Source organism: Salmo salar, chromosome ssa12 (genome assembly GCF_905237065.1).
Source record: "Salmo salar chromosome ssa12, Ssal_v3.1, whole genome shotgun sequence".
NCBI classification, from domain to species: Eukaryota; Metazoa; Chordata; class Actinopteri; order Salmoniformes; family Salmonidae; genus Salmo; species Salmo salar.
The window spans coordinates 68,811,970-68,830,424 of NC_059453.1; the positions used below are offsets into that span (position 1 = coordinate 68,811,970).

Below are 18,455 nucleotides of genomic sequence, written 5' to 3' on the forward strand. Positions count from 1 at the left end.
ATCCTACTCATTAGGCTACTCTACGTGCTTAATTTACATCACTTTTGTTTTGAGCCGACTTTGCTGTAGGCCTCCAGCTCATGCCCTGGAGGCAGCCCGGTTCCAAATCCAATGCAATCAATGCTAACACGGTTCACTTAATTGCCCGGGCATTAATCAAATCCCATCATTAATTTCCTCGCTTCCTTTTTCAATTGAATGTATGGAAAATATCATATGTAACAACATTCAGGTAACCTGAGTTAAATTAGCTAATTATCAAGGTCAATGTTTTTATTTTAAAAGTAACTCAAGTAACTATTTCGGTACTCTTTCCACTCCTGCTAATAACCATCATATCAAAGTAAACTTGGAGTCACTTGACTACATGTTGTGTGACACTCCCATTACAACTTGTCTTGAAAGTATGCAGTTTGTTCCACTGGATGGTGAATGCACCAATTTGTAAGTCGCTCTGGATAAGAGCGTCTGCTACATGACGTAAATGTAAAATTAGGCTACAGATGAAATAAGTTATGATGAAAGTATAAATATCGAGGGTCTTATTCTGGTGACATGATCATCGATGCTTGCTGCCTTTTGACAAATAATAATAATCTAGCTCTTTTGCCAATAATAATCTCATCATGTATGTAGGCCAGGGTTACCCAACTCCAGTCCTCAAATGCACCCAACAGCACACATCTTTGTTGTAGCCCCAGACAAACTCACCTGATTCAACTCAATGAGGGCTTGATGATTAGTTGACAAGTTGAATCAGGTGTGCTTGTCCGGGGCTACAACAAAGATGTGTGCTGTTGGGGGTACTGGAGGACTGGACTTGGGAAACACTGGTGTAGGCTATACCCACAAGGTGTTGGCTAGAGCGTACATGCCAGCAAATACCAGGGTGTGAGCTATATAACGCAACATTTCTTGTGATAAAATCATAGTAGAGTTGAAAATGCAATGGAAACCCACTTAACTTGTATTTGTTATTCTGTACATGGGAATTTAACCTCAAAAGGTATTTTTATGTGCACTACGTCATCACGCACAGCCGTTTATCCGTAACAAGTCAGTTTGATAAACTCATCTCTGGTGGGAAAATGCACATACTGTTTTCATGCAGATTTTAGAATATTCACATGAAAATCTGTCCCCAATTGAATGGAAACCTAGCTACAGACAGAAAAATGGATAAGGCTTTTATACATTTCAAAATGGCCTCCTATGGGTTCAAGGTCCAATAACAATGGGAATACAAAAAAAACGTATTGAATGCCATTACATTGCTGGTATTCGACTGGTATTTGCATTACAACACTGACACACTCTGACTAAAATTGGTACTTCTAAACATATTGAGAAGAATAGGGGGTGCCCCAGACCAAGTTATTGTCAATGTCTGGGACCAATCAATAGGCCTAAATGTTGCGTAAAAACAATGACATGTTTCTTATTGATCAAAAGTAGATCCCCATTCAAGGTCATGAATGTCGCCCTTCTCATGTTATTTGATAATGACTCTTTGGATATGCATACACCCACAGAGTTTCTTTGTCACAACACCGAAAAACGAAAACGTCTACTCTGACGCTCTTCGACTCCACTCGGACAAACTCGGGCTTAGAAAGTTGGCGTGCTCCCTCCCAGTCCGCCGGTTGCTCGGAGCTCGCGGTTATGCGCGTCTAGCATCGGATGATTACGCGAGGGCGGTGCCAAGTAGGAGTTAAGCGACGACGAGAACCTCACCGGTAGTTGCATCCTTTGCTTTAACCATTTATAAGCTTCTTGTTTAGCTACCGTTAGCCGTTTATACCAACCAGCTCACAAACAATTGTTGTTATTTTTTTTTGGATGTCCCGAATTCCATTCATATCTGTCAAGAATTCGAAACGGAAAATAAACCACATTATGGAGACGGAGATACACGTGCCTGTGGGGTCGCCGGTAATTCGAAAATTCCCGATTTTCGTGGAGGAACATAACGTAACCGATGGGGCAATGAAGCTGATAAAGCAGCTTCGGCCAGCGTGGGACATAAACCATGTCAAGACCAAGGTAAGTTAGACATCTCTCCACTGAATGATGCGCCATGGCCCATCATCATCACTAGCTAGCTAACTAAAGTTAGCATAACTATCAGACCAGTCCAGGGGCCTTGATATATTCCTCGTCCTGTGCATACATTTAAAACATGTATTTCGTGCATCACACTGGCTTCTCTTGCATTTAGTTACTTCGTTTGTAGTTATTCAAGCAGAGTTCAAAGCTAGTGGTGTTAGCATTTAGCTAGCTGTCAGTCACTACGCCGTTCTTGGAGTCTTTAGTCGAATCAACAAGGAATGTTCGTGTCTGTATTCTGTGCTCCATGGATACGTTGACAAAAAGGTCATACGTCTCCCTTAGTGTGGTTTTCCGGTAGACTAGACGCTTTGTTGCGTATTGCTGCCTTTCACAGTTTGGAAAGTGCATTACACATTTGTTAACAAAAATAAAAGGAAATTGCACCTCCGTCTAACAATATATACTATACTACCAGTCAAAAGTTGACACACCTACTCATTCAAGGATTTTACTTTAGTTTGACTATTTTTTACATTATAGACTAATAGTCAAGACATCAAAACTATGAAATGACACATATGGAATCATGTAGTAACCAAAAAAGTGTTAAACAAATCAAAAAATATTTGAGATTCTTCAAAGTAGACACCCCTTGCCTTGACAGCTTTGCACACTTTTGGCATTCTCTCAACCAGCTTCATGAGGTAGTCACCTGGATTGCATTTCAATTAACAGGTGTGCCTTGTTAAAAGTTATTTTGTGGTATTTATCTCCTCAATGCGTTTGAGCCAATGAGTTGTGTTGTGTCAAGGTAGGTGTAGTATACAGAATATAGCCCTATTCAGTAAAAGATAAAGTCCATATTATGGCAAGAACGACTCAAATAAGCAAAGAGAATCGGCAGTCCATCATTACTTTAAGACACGAAGGTCAGTAAATCCTGAACATTTCAAGACCTTTGAACGTTTCTTCTAGTGCAGTCGCAAAACCGTCAAGCGCTATGATTAAACTGGCGGTCATATGAGGACCACCACAGGAAAGGAAGACCCAGAGTTACCTTTGCTGCAGAGGATAAGTTCATTAGAGTTACCAGCCTCAGAAATTGCTGCCCAAATAAATGCTTCAGAGTTCAAGTAACAGACACATCTCAACATCAACTGTTAAAAGGAGACTGCGTGAATCAGGCCTTCATGGTCAAATAAACCACTAAAAGGACACCAATAAGAAGAGGCTTGCTTGGGCCAAGAAACACAAGCAATGGACATTAGACCGGTGGAAATCTGTCTTTTGGTCTGATGAGTCCAAATTTGAGATTTTTCGATTCCAACCGTGTCTTTGTGAGACGCAAATTAGGTGAACGAATGATCTCTGCATGTGTGGTTCCCACCGTGAAGCATGGAGGAGGAGGTGTGATGGTTTGGGGTTGCTTTGCTAGTAACACTGTCAGTGATTTATTTAGAATTCAAGGCACACTTAACCAGCAAGGCTACCACAACATTCTGCAGCGATTATGCCATCCCATCTGGTTTGCAGCTTAGTGGGACTATCATTTGTTTTTCAACAGGACAATGACCCAACACACCTCCAGGCTGTATAAGGGCTATTTGACACAAAAGGCGAGTGATGGAGTGATGCATCAGATGACCTGACCTCCACAATCCACCGACCTCAACCCAATTGAGATAGTTTGGGATGAGTTGGACCGCGGAGGGAAGGAAAGCAGCCAACAAATGCTCTGCATATGTGGGAACTCCTTCAAAAATGTTGGAAAAGCATTCCAGGTGAAGCTGGTTGCGAGAATGCCAAGAGTGTGCAAAGCTGTCATCAAGGCAAAGGGTGGCAACTTTGAAGAATCTAAAATATAACATATTTTGATTTAACACTTTTGTTTTGGTTACTACATGATTCCATATGTGTTATTTCATAGTTTTGATGTCTTCACTGCTATTCTACAATGTGGAAAATGGTAAACTAAAGAAACCCTTGAATGGGTAGTGGTACTGTGTGTATATATATATTACTATCCCTAACACCAGGCCTTCAGCCTGGGAGGCTAGAACCCCTTCTCTCAAAACCCCTTGTAGTTTTTCTGCATTAAAATCTCCGATACCCAAAAACATCTCTGCTGCTGCTACTACCAATTTCAATCTTCTTGGATTTCCTTTCCATCTGTGTGGTACAATTAATGATCATAGCAATAAATGCCAAGAAGCCAACCTTGCTAATGCACAAACTGTTCGGGTCACTCTGTACTGGCCTACTACTCACAGGGATCCTCTCAGGCTCCCTCACCCTTTGCCCACTATCCTCTACTTTGCATCAAAACTCAGGACAGACAGGGTCTCCTCAGTCTTACGCTCGCCAACGGGTCTGCATTAGAGGTCGACCGATTAATTAGGGACGATTTCAAGTTTTCATAACAATCGGTAATCGGCATTTTTGGATGCCGATTATGGCCGATTACTTTTCACTCCACGTGGAGACTGCGTGGCAGGCTGACCACCTGTTACGCGAGTGCAGCAAGGAGCCAAGGTAAGTTGCTAGCTAGCATTAAACTTCTAAAAAAAACAATCTTCACATAATCACTAGTTAACTACACATGGTTGATGATATTACTAGTTTAACTAGCTTGTCCTGTGTTGCATATAATCAATGCGGTGCCTGTTAATTTATCATTAAATCACAGCCTACTTTGCCAAATGGGTGATTTAACAAGCGCATTCGCGAGACAGGTACATTGGTGCAACGACAGTGCTTAACTATAAACATCAATGCCTTTCTTAAAATAAATACACAAGAATATTTTTTTAAGCCTGCGTATTTAGTTTAAAGAAATTCATGTTTGCAGGCAATATTAACTAGGGAAATTGTGTCATTTCTCTTGCGTTCTGTGCAACCGAGTCAGGGTATATGCAGCAGTTTGGGCCGCCTGGCTCGTTGCGAACTGTGTGTAGAACATTTCTTCCTAACAAAGACTGTAATTAATTTGCCAGAATCTTACATAATTATGACATAACATTGAAGGTTGTGCAATGTAACAGCAATATTTAGACTTAGGGATGCCACCCATTCGATAAAATACAGAACGGTTTCGTATTTCACTGAAATAATAAATGTTTTGTTTTTGAAATGATAGTTTCCAGATTTTACCATATTAATGACCTAAGGCTTGTATTTCTGTGTGTTTATTATAAGTAAGTCTATAGTTTGATAGTTGTCTGAGCGGTGGTAGGCAGCAGCAGGCTGGTAAGCATTCATTCAAACAGCAGTTTCCTGCGTTTGCAATGCTTGAAGCAGAGTGCTTTTTATGACTTCAAGCCTATCAACTCCCAAGATTAGGCTGGCAATACTATAGTGCCAATAAGAACATCCAATAGTCAAAGGTATATGAAATACAAATGGTATAGAGAGAGAGAGAGAGTCCTATAATAACTACAACCTAAAACGTCTTACCTGGGAATATTGAAGACCCATGTTAAAAGGAACCACCAGCTTTCATATGTTCTCATGTTCTGAGCAAGGAACTTAAACGTTAGCTTTTTTACATGGTACATATTGCACTTTTACTTTCTTCAACACTGTTTTTTCATTATTTAAACCAAATTGAACATGTTTCATTATTTGAGACTAAATAGATTTTATTTATGATTTATATTAAGTGTAATTGTAATTAATATTTTTATATATAAATAAAAATCGTCCGAATAATCGGTATCGGCTTTTTTTTGGTCCTGCAATAATCGGTATCGGCGTTGAAAAATCATATTCGGTCGACCCCTAGTCTGCATCGCGCCAAACAGCGTGCATCACTTACATAGGGTTCCCCAACTTCAGTTGATCCACCTTAACACGGAACCCAAACCGGCTGCGCGCGTGCACCATCGTGCAGAAATGTATTTTGTCCCCCCACACCAAACGCGATCACGACACGCAGGTTAAAATATCAAAACAAACTCTGAACCAATTACATTAATTTAGGGACAGGTCAAAAAGCATTAAACATTTATGGCAATTTAGCTAGCTAGGTTGCACTTGCTAGCTAATTTGTCATATTTAGCTAGCTTGCTGTTGCAATCTAATGTGTCCTGGGATATAAACATTGAGTTGCTACTCGCTGCTACTTGCCATCTGCCCACTACCTCGCCCGGTTCTCGGACATGACTTCCATCTCCGTTTGGGACTTCAGGAAACTTAGTATTGAGTCGCTTACTGATGCCATGCTTGCTCATCCAGACTTCATTCCAGAACAACTCCAGCTGAGTGAAGCATCATTCATACCTTTATCTTTCAAGATTCCAAATAAAACAAGACTCTCAGATGCAGAGTGCATGTTTCATGTCTGAATGCCATTTTTAAAATGTTACCTTTATTTAACTAGGCAAGTCAGTTAAGAACAAATTCTTATTTACAATGACGGCCTACCAGGGACCAGTGGGTTAACTGCCTTGTTCAGGGGCAGAACGACAGATTTTTACCCTGTCAACTCGGGGATTCAATCCAGCAACCTTTTGGTTACTGGCCCAACGCTCTAACCACTAGGCTACCTGCCGCTTTACCATTGCTGAGATTACAATTTGTGTAATCTGTGGTTAATATCCGGTCGTAGCCGCAATTCTAAATGCAGTCTCAATTGCTGCATATCACACTGTTCATAAGAACCTCTGGTTTAAATGTTTTAGTTATTTTAGTTTCAACAAATCGATAGGAGACAGAGCTCAGTGGGAGAGAACATCTCCTCCGTATCCAAGCAGAACGCCCCACTCTCCCTCTGTTAGCTAACGGTGGCTACCTAGCTAAACAGCTTGTTCACCTGCTCGTGGTAAATCTACGATCACTTCAATTCATCATTAAATCTTGATAGCAGCGTAGCAGAATGTTCGTTCCAATTTTTTTGTTTTCTCCACAAAACTCCTTGAAATATTTGATTGGATAAGATGACACCTCTAAATGGACGAATGTGAAAGCTGTATTTTCAGGAGAGCACAAAGTGGTGTTATCAAACGGTTTAGACTGATTGAGGCTCCTTCCATATCAGAGACATGCCCACAAACGACTTATCAGACATTTACACACATTATTCACAAAATATCAAGGAAGATATCTGTGCAGAAATATTTCAATTTAATTCAGTTGATCAAAATGTCATGATTTTATAAAGTGATCACCAGAGTGGACAGTCAAAAGCTCCTAGCTAGCGATCTCATTTGCATTCCCCACTGCCTCAATAGCTTCACATAAATACAGGCACTTGGTAAGCTGTCCTCTCAGATAAGATGGACAGTGTAGTGGCAAAACGGTGTGTGCGTGTCCAGAGGATTTTAATACCCTGTGAGTCACCATTGTCAGATAACCACGTCATATTCCCATCCTTAATTGCCTCAATCCTGATCCCCGACAAACACCTAACTTTGGCTTCACGAACACACCCACATAAGACACAACTCACCCCCAGCTACACACACACACACACACACACACACACACACACACACACACACACACACACACACACACACACACACCTCACTCTCATCTCCATACCAACTGGAGTTTTGATGTCCATTGATAGACTCTTACTGACAGTTATGGCTGCTTTGCGGGATGTATTGTTGTCTCTACCTTCTTGCCCGTCGTGCTGTTGTCTGTGCCCAATAATGTTTGTACCATGTTGTGCTGCTGCAATGTGTTGCTGTCATGTTGTGTTTCTGCCTTGCTATGTTGTTGTCTTATAGGTCTCTCTTTATGTAGTGAGGTGTGTTTTGTCCTATATTTTTAATCCCAGCCCCCGTCCCCACGGGAGGCTTTTTGCCTTTTGGTAGGCTGTCATTGTAAATAAGAATTTGTTCTTAACTGACTTTCCTAGTTAAATAAATATACCTAGGCCTGTTTCTGACCCTGTGTGATGTCTTCCACACTTAGGGTTCCTGTCGGGGAAAGAGGAAATGCATTATTCACTGGCAATAAGCAGTAGGTAGGCCTGCTATTGGGTGAATCTTGTATCTTGTCAGCTGTTTTATGGCAATGTGTTTGTGACATATGATTACACTAATGGTATATGACACACTGGTTTCTTTCGGGCCTTGAAGAGCAGGGACGATAAACCCCAAATTACCGACACCGTTTACTAAGGTAATTTTTCAGTGATTTTTGCTACACAACATTCCTGTAGATTGTTCGAAAACCATTATTCGGTCAACAGTAATGGCATATGCATTATGTTCATTCCTGCTATGAAAGTATCTCTGTCCCTGTTTGGCTGTCGGCTGCTGACTCATTCCCCCTCTCTCATTCCCCCTCTCTCATTCCCCCTCTCTCATTCCCCCTCTCTCATTCCCCCTCTCTCATTCCCCCTCTCTCATTCCCCCTCTCTCATTCCCCCTCTCTGCGCATGGAGGAGGGAGATGCATTCTGAGAAGCATGACTGTTGCTAAAAATGCTGTTGTTTATTAGTTTACTCCAATTGGGGGGAAGGGTGGTAGGGTTTGTGGGGAAAAATAAAGGTGTATTCTAAAAAAAGGGGTATGTGTGTGTGTATGTATGTATGTATGTATGTGTATATATATATGAGTGGATTGGAGATGATGCAAACAATTACATTGATGGAAGCAGCAATATTAAGCTGATCCACACCTTAAAAAAAATATAAAAAAATGGCGGGGAAAAATGCTTTCAAAGCAACTACAGTTGTTCTGGAAAGTGTTTGTAGGACATTTGCCTACATTTACTGATAGATTACTCAATTAGACTACATGGCGAGCAACAATGTCATATTTAGAGTTATCAATCTAGCTAAGGGATTCCAGTTCCCACTTCCTCAGGTGGTAAATGTCACCTATAGGTTAATATGCACAAAGATGTCAGCAAATTCTCAAGAGCTAAAAATACATCTGATCATTCTGGATCCTATTTTGACAGGTTGCACATCTAAATATCAGTCATGCATTTCCTGGATATGTTAGCTTACTTTTTTAATCATAGACTACCATCTCAGTTGTCTTACCTGGCACTGGCAAAAAATAATTATATTGTAGCGCCCTGCCGCTAATGTAAAGTAACTATCCATTTAAAAAATGTTTTATCGAGCAACATAGTTACCTTTATCTGGATATTACTTTTTGTCCATATTGCCCAGCTCTAGCTCCCCCCCCATTTTTATTAATGGTCAATTATTAGTCGCTGATTTATGGTTGTCGTAAAAAACATCAATTTACTGGGATGTGGATTTTTGGCCATATCGCCCAGCTCTAGGGCCTTGCTAGTGAGACTAACTTCCCACTCTTGCCTAGTGCTGACAAACTTAGACATGTCTAACTCCAGTCATTCTGTGTTGTTTGGTACATTGAGGCCAGAATGTGACTGTCTCAGCTGTGTGTGTGTGTGTGTGTGTGTGTGTAGCTTAATCTGGGCTTGTCCCCCCCCGCTACCCTGTGACTGAGAACGTGACACTGTTGACCTCCCAACACAGCTTTTCTCAATGGGAGCCACCCAAACAGGCTTTGTCCCCCTGCCTTTGTCCCTGTAACCCACACAGCCCCGCACCACCACAGCCTAATACAGCCCCCACCAGGCATGGGTACATGCCAGAGAGAGATGGAGGACAAACTGAGCGAGACTGGGAGGACAGACAGAGTGGTAGACTTATAGAGATGGAGAGCTGGGAGAACGTGTGAGAAACTAGTTGGAGAGAAGTGAAGGTGGGGGGGGATTACTGGAACTGAACTGACTGAGCCACCTGGACAGGATTTGGAGGGGGTCGGGGGGGCTTTCTGTTACTGTAAATATCTAGTGTCAAGTCCAGTCCCAAACATCCTGCCCTCTGTCCCTACAAACACCAGAACCTACCAACACCCCAGTCACATCCCATTCCCATCACCTTTGACCTGCTTATTATCACACATTAATGCCATGTGGCCGCCTGCCAATTCTGATGTGTGTGTGCAAGAGATACTTCGTATCCTTTGCGTGTTTGACTGTCTATGGCCTCATGAATGGCTAGAAACTGAGAGAAGGGTTCAGTCTCAACAGAGAAGATCAATGCTCTGGAGAAGGTTTTAATTTGTAGCCACAATAAAGTGATAGCCTACTAAGATATGCAGACGTTCTGTTCTCATTCAAAGAACATGTCACCTAAAACAGAATGCTCGTTAATAATTACCCCAGTTGTGTTGGAGCTTATTGCCTGTGATACGTGGAGAAACTCGCACACACTGTGGTATGATGATCACAGGTCATAGTGGTGCATTGTGTTCTGGGTCTGTGTAGACTGTCACGGGATAAAGCAGTCAAAAGCGGTATACGTGTGTGTGTGGTCATAACATGGTGCCGGTGTGCCCAGCTCTCTGGTCAACCATGCTAGGAATGCCAGCTATGTAGGGGTGGGCGGCCAGAGAGCGGGCCAGTGTGGATGGGACTAGTCGCTCTGCAATCTCTAGCTGTGGGGATGGATATCTGCCCACTGTCAAATCACTAGTCCGGATTGGCCACATTCCAGAGAGCATGAATACGGTCAGTTATTAGCCATTGGGTGGATCTCAATGGTCAGAAAGGAGATGGGGAAAGAAAGCCACATTTAACTAAAGACTACACATGCAGACCATGACGTCCTGTGTGACTTTCTCCCCCAACAGTAGTCATTGGATGAAGTGGCTGGCAATGCAAACAGCTTCCTTGTCTGGGAGCCGTTAAACAAGTAGCCTAGCTGGAAAGCCCTTGCCCTTTGGCCCAGTTGTCCAGCTTCAGTATAGACATAACCCAGAATACTGTAACTATCTCAGCTCCTAAGATAAGCTAGTCAGACCTTCTAGGAAATGACTGTTGTGACTCCCCTCAACCTTCTCATGGTCATCTAGGCCTATGCTTCCTGATATGACTCCTGGCAAGGACAGGCTTGTGCCTCAACTGACCGTTAACTAGAGTAGACTAAACTATACCTTCACTGGTGGGGAGGGGGATACCTAGTCAGTAGTACAACTGAATGCATTCAACTGAAATCTCTTCCCCATTTAATCCAACCCCTCTGAATCAGAGAGGTTCGGGGGGGGCTGCCTTAATTGACATCCACGTCATCGGCGCCCGGGGAACAGTGGGGTAACTGCCTTGCTCAGGGACACAACGACAGATTTTTACCTTGTCAGCTCGGGGATTCGATCCAACAACCTTTTGGTTACTGGCCCAACACTCCTACCCGCCAGGCTACCTGCTGCACCTACTGATGCATTTTTGCTGTATTAATCTCCCTCCCTCCCTCCCTCCCTCCCTCCCCTTTCTCAGCTCTTCACTGATGGGACCACTAATAAACTGGTGGGTTGTTATGTGGATGCCAGTCCAGAAGACGTGGTTCTGGTGCGTGTGTATGGGAACAAGACGGAGCTGATCGTCGACCGAGACAACGAGCTCAAGAGCTTCCAGGTGCACCACACACGTTCTCAAACACACACACACACACACACACACACACACACACACACACACACACACACACACACACACACACCCTTTACAGTTCACACATTTGACACTTCGAGCGTTTCACTATCAAACTCAGGAACTGAGGGCATCTACACTGGTAGCCAAGTTCAACTCCCTGTGCATGGACCCATATGCAGGCTACTTCCTGGTGTGTCTTATGAGGTCATCTGTGTCTAATCCTTTGCATGTCTTTCCAGGTGCTACATGCTAACGGCTGCGCACCGCGCCTCTACTGCACCTTCCAGAATGGCCTCTGCTACGAGTTCATGCAGGGGGACGCCCTCGGAACACAGGACGTCAGGGACCCTATGTTACTCAGGTGAGGACCTTTACTAGAAAACCATCTTCATGCTGATCCTGGTATCGGTCTAGTCTGCAGGGTAAGCCTGGTTTGATGTGTAAATATACACACCCTCAATACAAGCTCATAGCGTAGCTGAATGCTAATGAGTCCAGAGGGACTGCGTCTCTAGGCAGTCCTAAGCCCTGTTGGCTGCACCATGGAACAAGAATAAGAACTGTGTAGAGTAAACACCATTTAAAAGGTCAAAAAACAGTCAAGTAAATTACTTTTTCATTGATCAGAACAGGATGCAGAACACAAACCTATTTTTGGGGGATAGGAGTCATTTTGTAATGATTGTTGTTTATTTCATCATACTTTCAGAATGATGTAATGAGGTGTGTGTGTGTGTCTCCTCAGGCTAATATCCAGGGAGATGGCTCGTATCCATGCGATCCACGCACATAACGGCTGCATCCCCAAACCCAACCTGTGGATCAAGATGAGGAAATATTTCTCTCTGGTCGCCACCGAGTTCACCGAGCAAGCCTCCAACGCCAGGTAAGAGGAACCTGAACACACACACTTTGGCCCCCTCTTACTCAAGAAGGTATTTTCTTAAAACGGTTTACTGTTCATACATGTGCTGGCCAGCTGTCTCCCAGTCCTGTCCTCAATGGCTGTATCTGCCTGGGTCTGCTATTAAGTCCTCTATACAGACTCCTATATAAGTGTGATCATAACAACAGCGCAGGGTAGAGGTGGATTATGGAGGCGGAGGTATGCACTGGGATAACAGATGTTTGCTTACCACTTATCAGCCTGCCTAGAATGCCTGGGTAATGTAGCGAGCTAATGCGTCATTCAGCCAGCCTGCCTGCACTGTACAAACACACACACACATGTAGACTCAACAACTGTGCCCCAGACAGCACTGTCAGAGGAGGCTTCTGTCTTCTTGTGGGTGGGTACTGGCTGCTCCTCTACCCAGCCAACAGCAGAGATCTGGGCAGGCAGGGAGAAGAGAGCTGGGTGAGGCTCTGGGGACTTGGGTCACTCAGTTGGCGAGAGGTGGCCTAGGTAGCTGGTCCTCGGTGGTGATAGGCCATGGGGAGGTAGGTTACTGTTAGTAGGGAGCAGTCCAGCCAGTAGTAGCTGTTGCTGTACTACTAGTGGAAGAAGGTCAGAGGTGGCCCTGGATAGAGGGTTGAGAACACAATGGGAGTCGGTCAACCTTCTGGATGAACCCTTCAAGCCCATTACCACAGGACAGTGGCCGTTTCTCCTCAGCACTGCTCCACTGGGCACTCTGACTCTACACAGTACACACACACACACACACACACACACACTCTCTGTGTCTGATTTTAAACATTATCCTTTTAAGATAAAGACTAGCAATAGAGGCAACTTACTCCCCACTTCCTCCTACCTCCCCACTTCCTCCTACCTCCCCACTTCCTCCTACCTCTCCCTTCCTCCTGTCTCCCCCCCATCTCTCCAGGATCCAGCAGGAGGTGCCCAGCCAGGCAGTGTTGGAGCAGGAGATGGTGTGGATGAAGGAGCACTTGTCACAGCTGGGCTCTCCTGTGGTGCTCTGTCACAACGACCTGCTCTGCAAGAACATCATTCACAACAGCAAAGAGGGTGAGATATGTCATCAGTTTAGAACATCACCCAGGTGATCATCCACTTATTATAACATCCAAGTGTTACTGATTCCACCCTCTCCATTTTCTCCAGGCCATGTCCGGTTCATAGACTATGAATACTCTAGTTACAACTATCAGGCCTTTGACATCGGGAACCACTTCAACGAGTTTGCTGGTAAGAGGAGATACATGGGCTGTATCTTAGTCATGACATGCAGTGTGTGTGTGTGTGGTGTGTATATATGTTGTGTGTGTGTGTGTGTGTGACCTGTGTGTTTACAGGTATGAGTGAGCTGGACTATGGGCTGTATCCTAGTCATGACATGCTGTATGTATGTGACCTGTGTGTTTACAGGTATGAGTGAGCTGGACTATGGGCTGTATCCTAGCCGTGAGATGCAGCTGGAGTGGCTGCGTGTGTATCTGCAGGCGTACAAACTGTCCACTAAGAAAGGAGAGGAGGTCAGCGACAGAGAGCTGGAGAGACTCTACGTACAGGTCAACAAGTTTGCTCTGGTGAGGAACACACACCCTCTCTCTCTCCATCAGATGACTTGGTAGATGCCAGGCTGAAACTTTGATTAGTTTGACCCTGTCTAACCTTTGACCTCTCTCTGTAGGCATCACACTTCTTCTGGGGCTTCTGGGCACTCATCCAGGCCAAGTACTCCTCCATCGATTTTGACTTCCTGGGGTAAGTGTGTGTAATGGTGTTCTGTTGAGTGTTGTTAAAAGCTGTTGGTCTGTCTGTCTGCCTGTGGTGCATGTGAGTGAAAGGGATCATTTAATGTGGATGACAGACTGAAAGACAAACCCTGCAGCACAGTCAAGCTCTGTGGTATAGCACAGTTTCCACAAACACACACGCAGAGAAAGCTGATGGGGAGAGAGTGAGAAAATGGAGGGAGAAAGGAAAGATGGCGTAGAGACTGAGCGGTCTCGTCTTTGGCCCGCAGAGGTGAAACTGACCCTGGTGGTTTGAGTGTCTGCAACCCAATCAGTCCTGCAGTGACGACAGAACGGTCCCCCTCGGTCACCTGTATGAATGACATATTGCTCTTGACAGTTTAACAACCAGTCAATTGTAGCTGTCTGGGCTATTGTTATGGTTGCTATTGGATACTTGGTGAATACTTAAGTCAAAATGGATGTTTCAAACTCTCTTCCGCTCTCTTTCAACACTTCCTTTCCCTATCTCTCCCTCCACCTTTCCCCCCCATCTCTCCTGCAGGTATGCTGTGCTGCGCTTCAACCAATACTTCAAGACCAAGCCTGCAGTGATGGCCCTACAGATCCCAGAATGAGAGGAGGAGAGAAGAGGGACCCCATCACTGACCAGGGGAGCAGACACACTTTGAGCAGGAGAGGGCTGTGCTGGGGGATGAGGGTTGGGGTTGAGCATTATTAATGGGGTCGAGGGGTGGGGTAAATAACATTTAGAGGGCTGAGTGTGGATGGACCACAACATTTTTTCCGAACTCGGTCCCTGGCAACAAGCGCAAATACTATTTAATTCGTCTTCAACTCTGTCCACCTCTGTCTCACCAGTCAAGCTCATCAAGATTCCCCAAAACAGCCAGGGGGGGGGGTCTGTGTGTAAATGTATCTTTATTTATTTATTCTGTGAAGAATTGATTGACCTAGTGATGTAAGATTCATTCCCCAGGCAGGTGGGTAGCTGAAACACAAGCTGAGTCCGGGAGCGTTTGGTGCCAACATGGAGGACAGTGTGCAGACAGAGTTCTGTAGATATGGGCTCTGAGTTTGCCCTGTGGTTGTGTTCAAGGTGTGTAGTGTAGGAGAGAGGGCAGCCATCTTGTCCTTAATGTAGGCACTGATCTGAGAGGATTTCTTAAGCAATATGGTCATGGTTTCACCTTGAAAATAGTGTATTCATTCAACTACATATAAAAAAAAAGGTCCAAACACCAATTCTCCCAGATCTACACGAAGTGGCTAGGGGTTGACGTAGAACTGAGAAGTTTTAGTTGCTTTGCAGTGAAGGTGGCATTGCCGTGTAGGTTAGAGAGGAGCTAGCCATGACAAGACAGTGATATGGTCGTTTTAATGTCTGTGACAGCAGAGCTGCCTCTGTGGCCGGGAGCAGCTTTAAACCAGGGCCCTGTTCTCCCTCAGCCTCTTTTCCACCACTTTAGCTTTTATAGTTATGGTGACTCGCTCTGTTAAACTTTGCACTCAGACTACTCTGAAAATCACAACCTCAATCACCCCTGCCTTACCCAGTATCTGACCCCTCTTCCTCCCCCTTTCTCTCACTGTCCTCTGCCCTATTACACTTCCTCCTCTCAACTCTCTTGATTGGCTGAGGTGGTGGAGGGACTTCTGCCTGAAGTGCACATATTCACTGTAACATCCCAACCTCCATCCATTCAGTCATAACTTCCCTAAAAAGGAGCCAGAATCTTATACAATGGGATATTGCGTAAACTGTCAGAGCCAGTCAATGCTTCAAAGGGTGTGGAATCACTAACCCCAATGTTCTGAAGCTTATCAGGATGTGAGTGAGGTGGCCAAGGACAAGACAGCAGGGTGAAGTCCACACTGAGCCAGCAACCACTTCCTTCTCTGACTGACATCATGATCTTTGGAGGAAGTCTTAACACCTTTCTTTACCCCGGTCCCCCTCCCTTCCTCTCCAGCCCTCTCAGATCAGAAGATCAACATGGAAGGGAAACTAGAGGAGAGCCATGTTAGAGTATTAGGATATTGTACAGCCTGTCCTGTGATCCCTCCCCTGGCTGGCTCCTGTTACTGACACGGTTAATAATTCACCAATATAGGAGGCTGCCAACTCTGACGGTGTTGAAGAGAAGGACTGTTGTGATGAGTCACTAGCCACGCTGGCCAGGCCTCTTAGTTCCCCTAGCAAACTGTGTTGTCTGGCTACACGGGGAGACTGATGAGCAGGCTCTTGGCTCTCAGGAGAGCTTGCCATTTTGTCCCTCGTCACTAGCTGTACAGGGAGGGTGGATGCCGTTTTCACCAGCTCTTGTCCTGGAGAGCTACAGTCTAGACGCATGATTCAACTAAGCATCATTATCCTGGTTCATTTAATCATGTGTGTTAGTGCTGGGCTGGAATGAACCTGCACGCCCTGTAACTGTCCAGGGTGTTTGACTACTGGAGTAGTGTTAAGCAGAGCAGAACGTCTGCAACATAGCAGTAGATTGATGCAACAAATGGAAATGACTCATACTTGATGTAGGATTGTGTCCGTTCTATACAGTACATTTCTATCTGCAACATTCCAAACCATTTACGTCAGTGAGTCAGCGTTTTTAAGTGAGTGGAATTGGTTGTGAGAATCTTGTAGTGTTTCCTAAATGGATGGTCATTGCCCTCTTGTATACATTTTTAAAGATCGTTATGGACAGAGACAACACTTTGAAAGGCTTCAGGTGAGTCGCAGCTCACCACCAGCTGTTCTGTCAGCCCAGGGTTGAACTAAGAGGTGACCAAGTGCAATGAATTCCTGTTTATCGTAGATGTACATATGTGAATGTGTTTCCTTTGAAATGTTACGGTCAACTCAATGAGACTCAAACTGTATTCCTGTTAGGGTGCATCTCAACCGTCTTACAGTGGATTCCTTTCCTTCGTCTGCACTAATAGGGAACAATTGGGTGGATGACAATAAATGAATCCACCATATTGCTTTCATCCTGTTTTCAGATGTGTGGTGCTTAAGGAGAGAAGAGGAAGACACTAAATGGAGACTGACCATAAGAGTATGAGGGAGTTAAGGTGGTCGAATGTCAAGATGCACCTAAGCACTCCTGGTGGTCTGTGGTTACATTCAACTAAACTAGTCAGTCACTAGATTGCCAAGCTACAACAAACAGAAGTGGCAACATAGGTTAATGGTTAAAATGTGATTAGAAAGCAACAGCCTACTTCCGTCCATTCTAGCATGGCCAGATAGTGATGACTGTAAATGTCTGCTTCCTGAATGCACAACCAAAAATGACCCTGGGTTTCATGGAAATGCACCCCACTTATTGAAGTGGTAGACCAACTGCGGCAGGCTAGGGCTGCTTTCCTATTCTTAAACTTGCCCCCCATTCTGCCTATGCCCTTGTTAACTGCCTTCACGAAATGTAAACGATTATGCCTTTTGATAGCAACTCCCTCCAGCCTAACACCTATCCAATCCTCTGATCTTTGAGGGCAAGCCAGCAGGAGCAGTGTTAAGAATCGGAGTGCCCTGTAGGTCTACTAGTAAAAGCGATAAAGTAGTAGAGTTTTTATACACTACTACAGCACATGCCTTCACTGGACAAACGTTGAAATAGCTTTTGAATGTGTCCTAGAAGACTTTGCACACTTGCATTCGAAGTAAGTTCCCCATTTAGAAAAAGCCAATAATACACATGTAGAAAGTTAAGCGTGCACTGTGGGACTTGATTTTATTCCAACATAACCCTGTGGATATGTGCTGACTACGGAAGGGTTACATCCTGACGGTGGTATTTGTAGACTAGAGACGTGTTGAAGGGGGTATTTCTCATTTTACTTTTTCTATATACATATCAAAATGGTTAGCTTCATAAGTCTTGCAGTTCATTTGAAATTAACGTGTGTGTGAATGTACTAAATTGACTTAACCTGAAAACACTACAGAAAACTAGATTTTACTTCATTTTCTTTTTTTGTACATGATTTGAATTTTTAGGTGAGTGAGCCATTCTCAAAGGGGATGCTGTAGCATTAAGGCCAGCAGAGACAGAGGTTGTAAATACTAAGAAATACTGTGAATCTGACTGTACAGTGATCCCCCAAACTTGTGAGTGCTGGGGAGAGTAATTTAACATTGGTCAGTAAATATTTCCATTAAAAAAGTTGAACTATTTGTTGTGTATGCATGTGAGTGACAGAACACCGACCTTGATAGGGTAATAGGTTTTGGCTTCACTAGTTTCCTGTGAAGACCACCACGGGGGCTCCACTACTGAAGATATTCTCTAAAACACATCCTAATACAC

The 18,455-nt window shown here is 44.1% G+C and overlaps 1 protein-coding gene across 1 annotated transcript; it reads left to right on the top strand.

Annotated features, from left to right (window-relative positions):
• Window positions 1–1,618: 1,618 nt before the first annotated feature.
• On the top strand, window positions 1,619–18,322 carry LOC106565623 (ethanolamine kinase 1). Its single transcript, XM_014132935.2, has 9 exons — window positions 1,619–2,043; window positions 11,320–11,457; window positions 11,715–11,836; window positions 12,221–12,361; window positions 13,305–13,447; window positions 13,544–13,627; window positions 13,808–13,968; window positions 14,073–14,146; window positions 14,684–18,322. The coding sequence occupies exons 1-9, from the start codon at window positions 1,840–1,842 to the stop codon at window positions 14,754–14,756; spliced, it is 1,140 nt and encodes a 379-aa protein (XP_013988410.1). The 5' UTR covers window positions 1,619–1,839; the 3' UTR covers window positions 14,757–18,322.
• The last annotated feature ends 133 nt before the right edge of the window (window positions 18,323–18,455 follow it).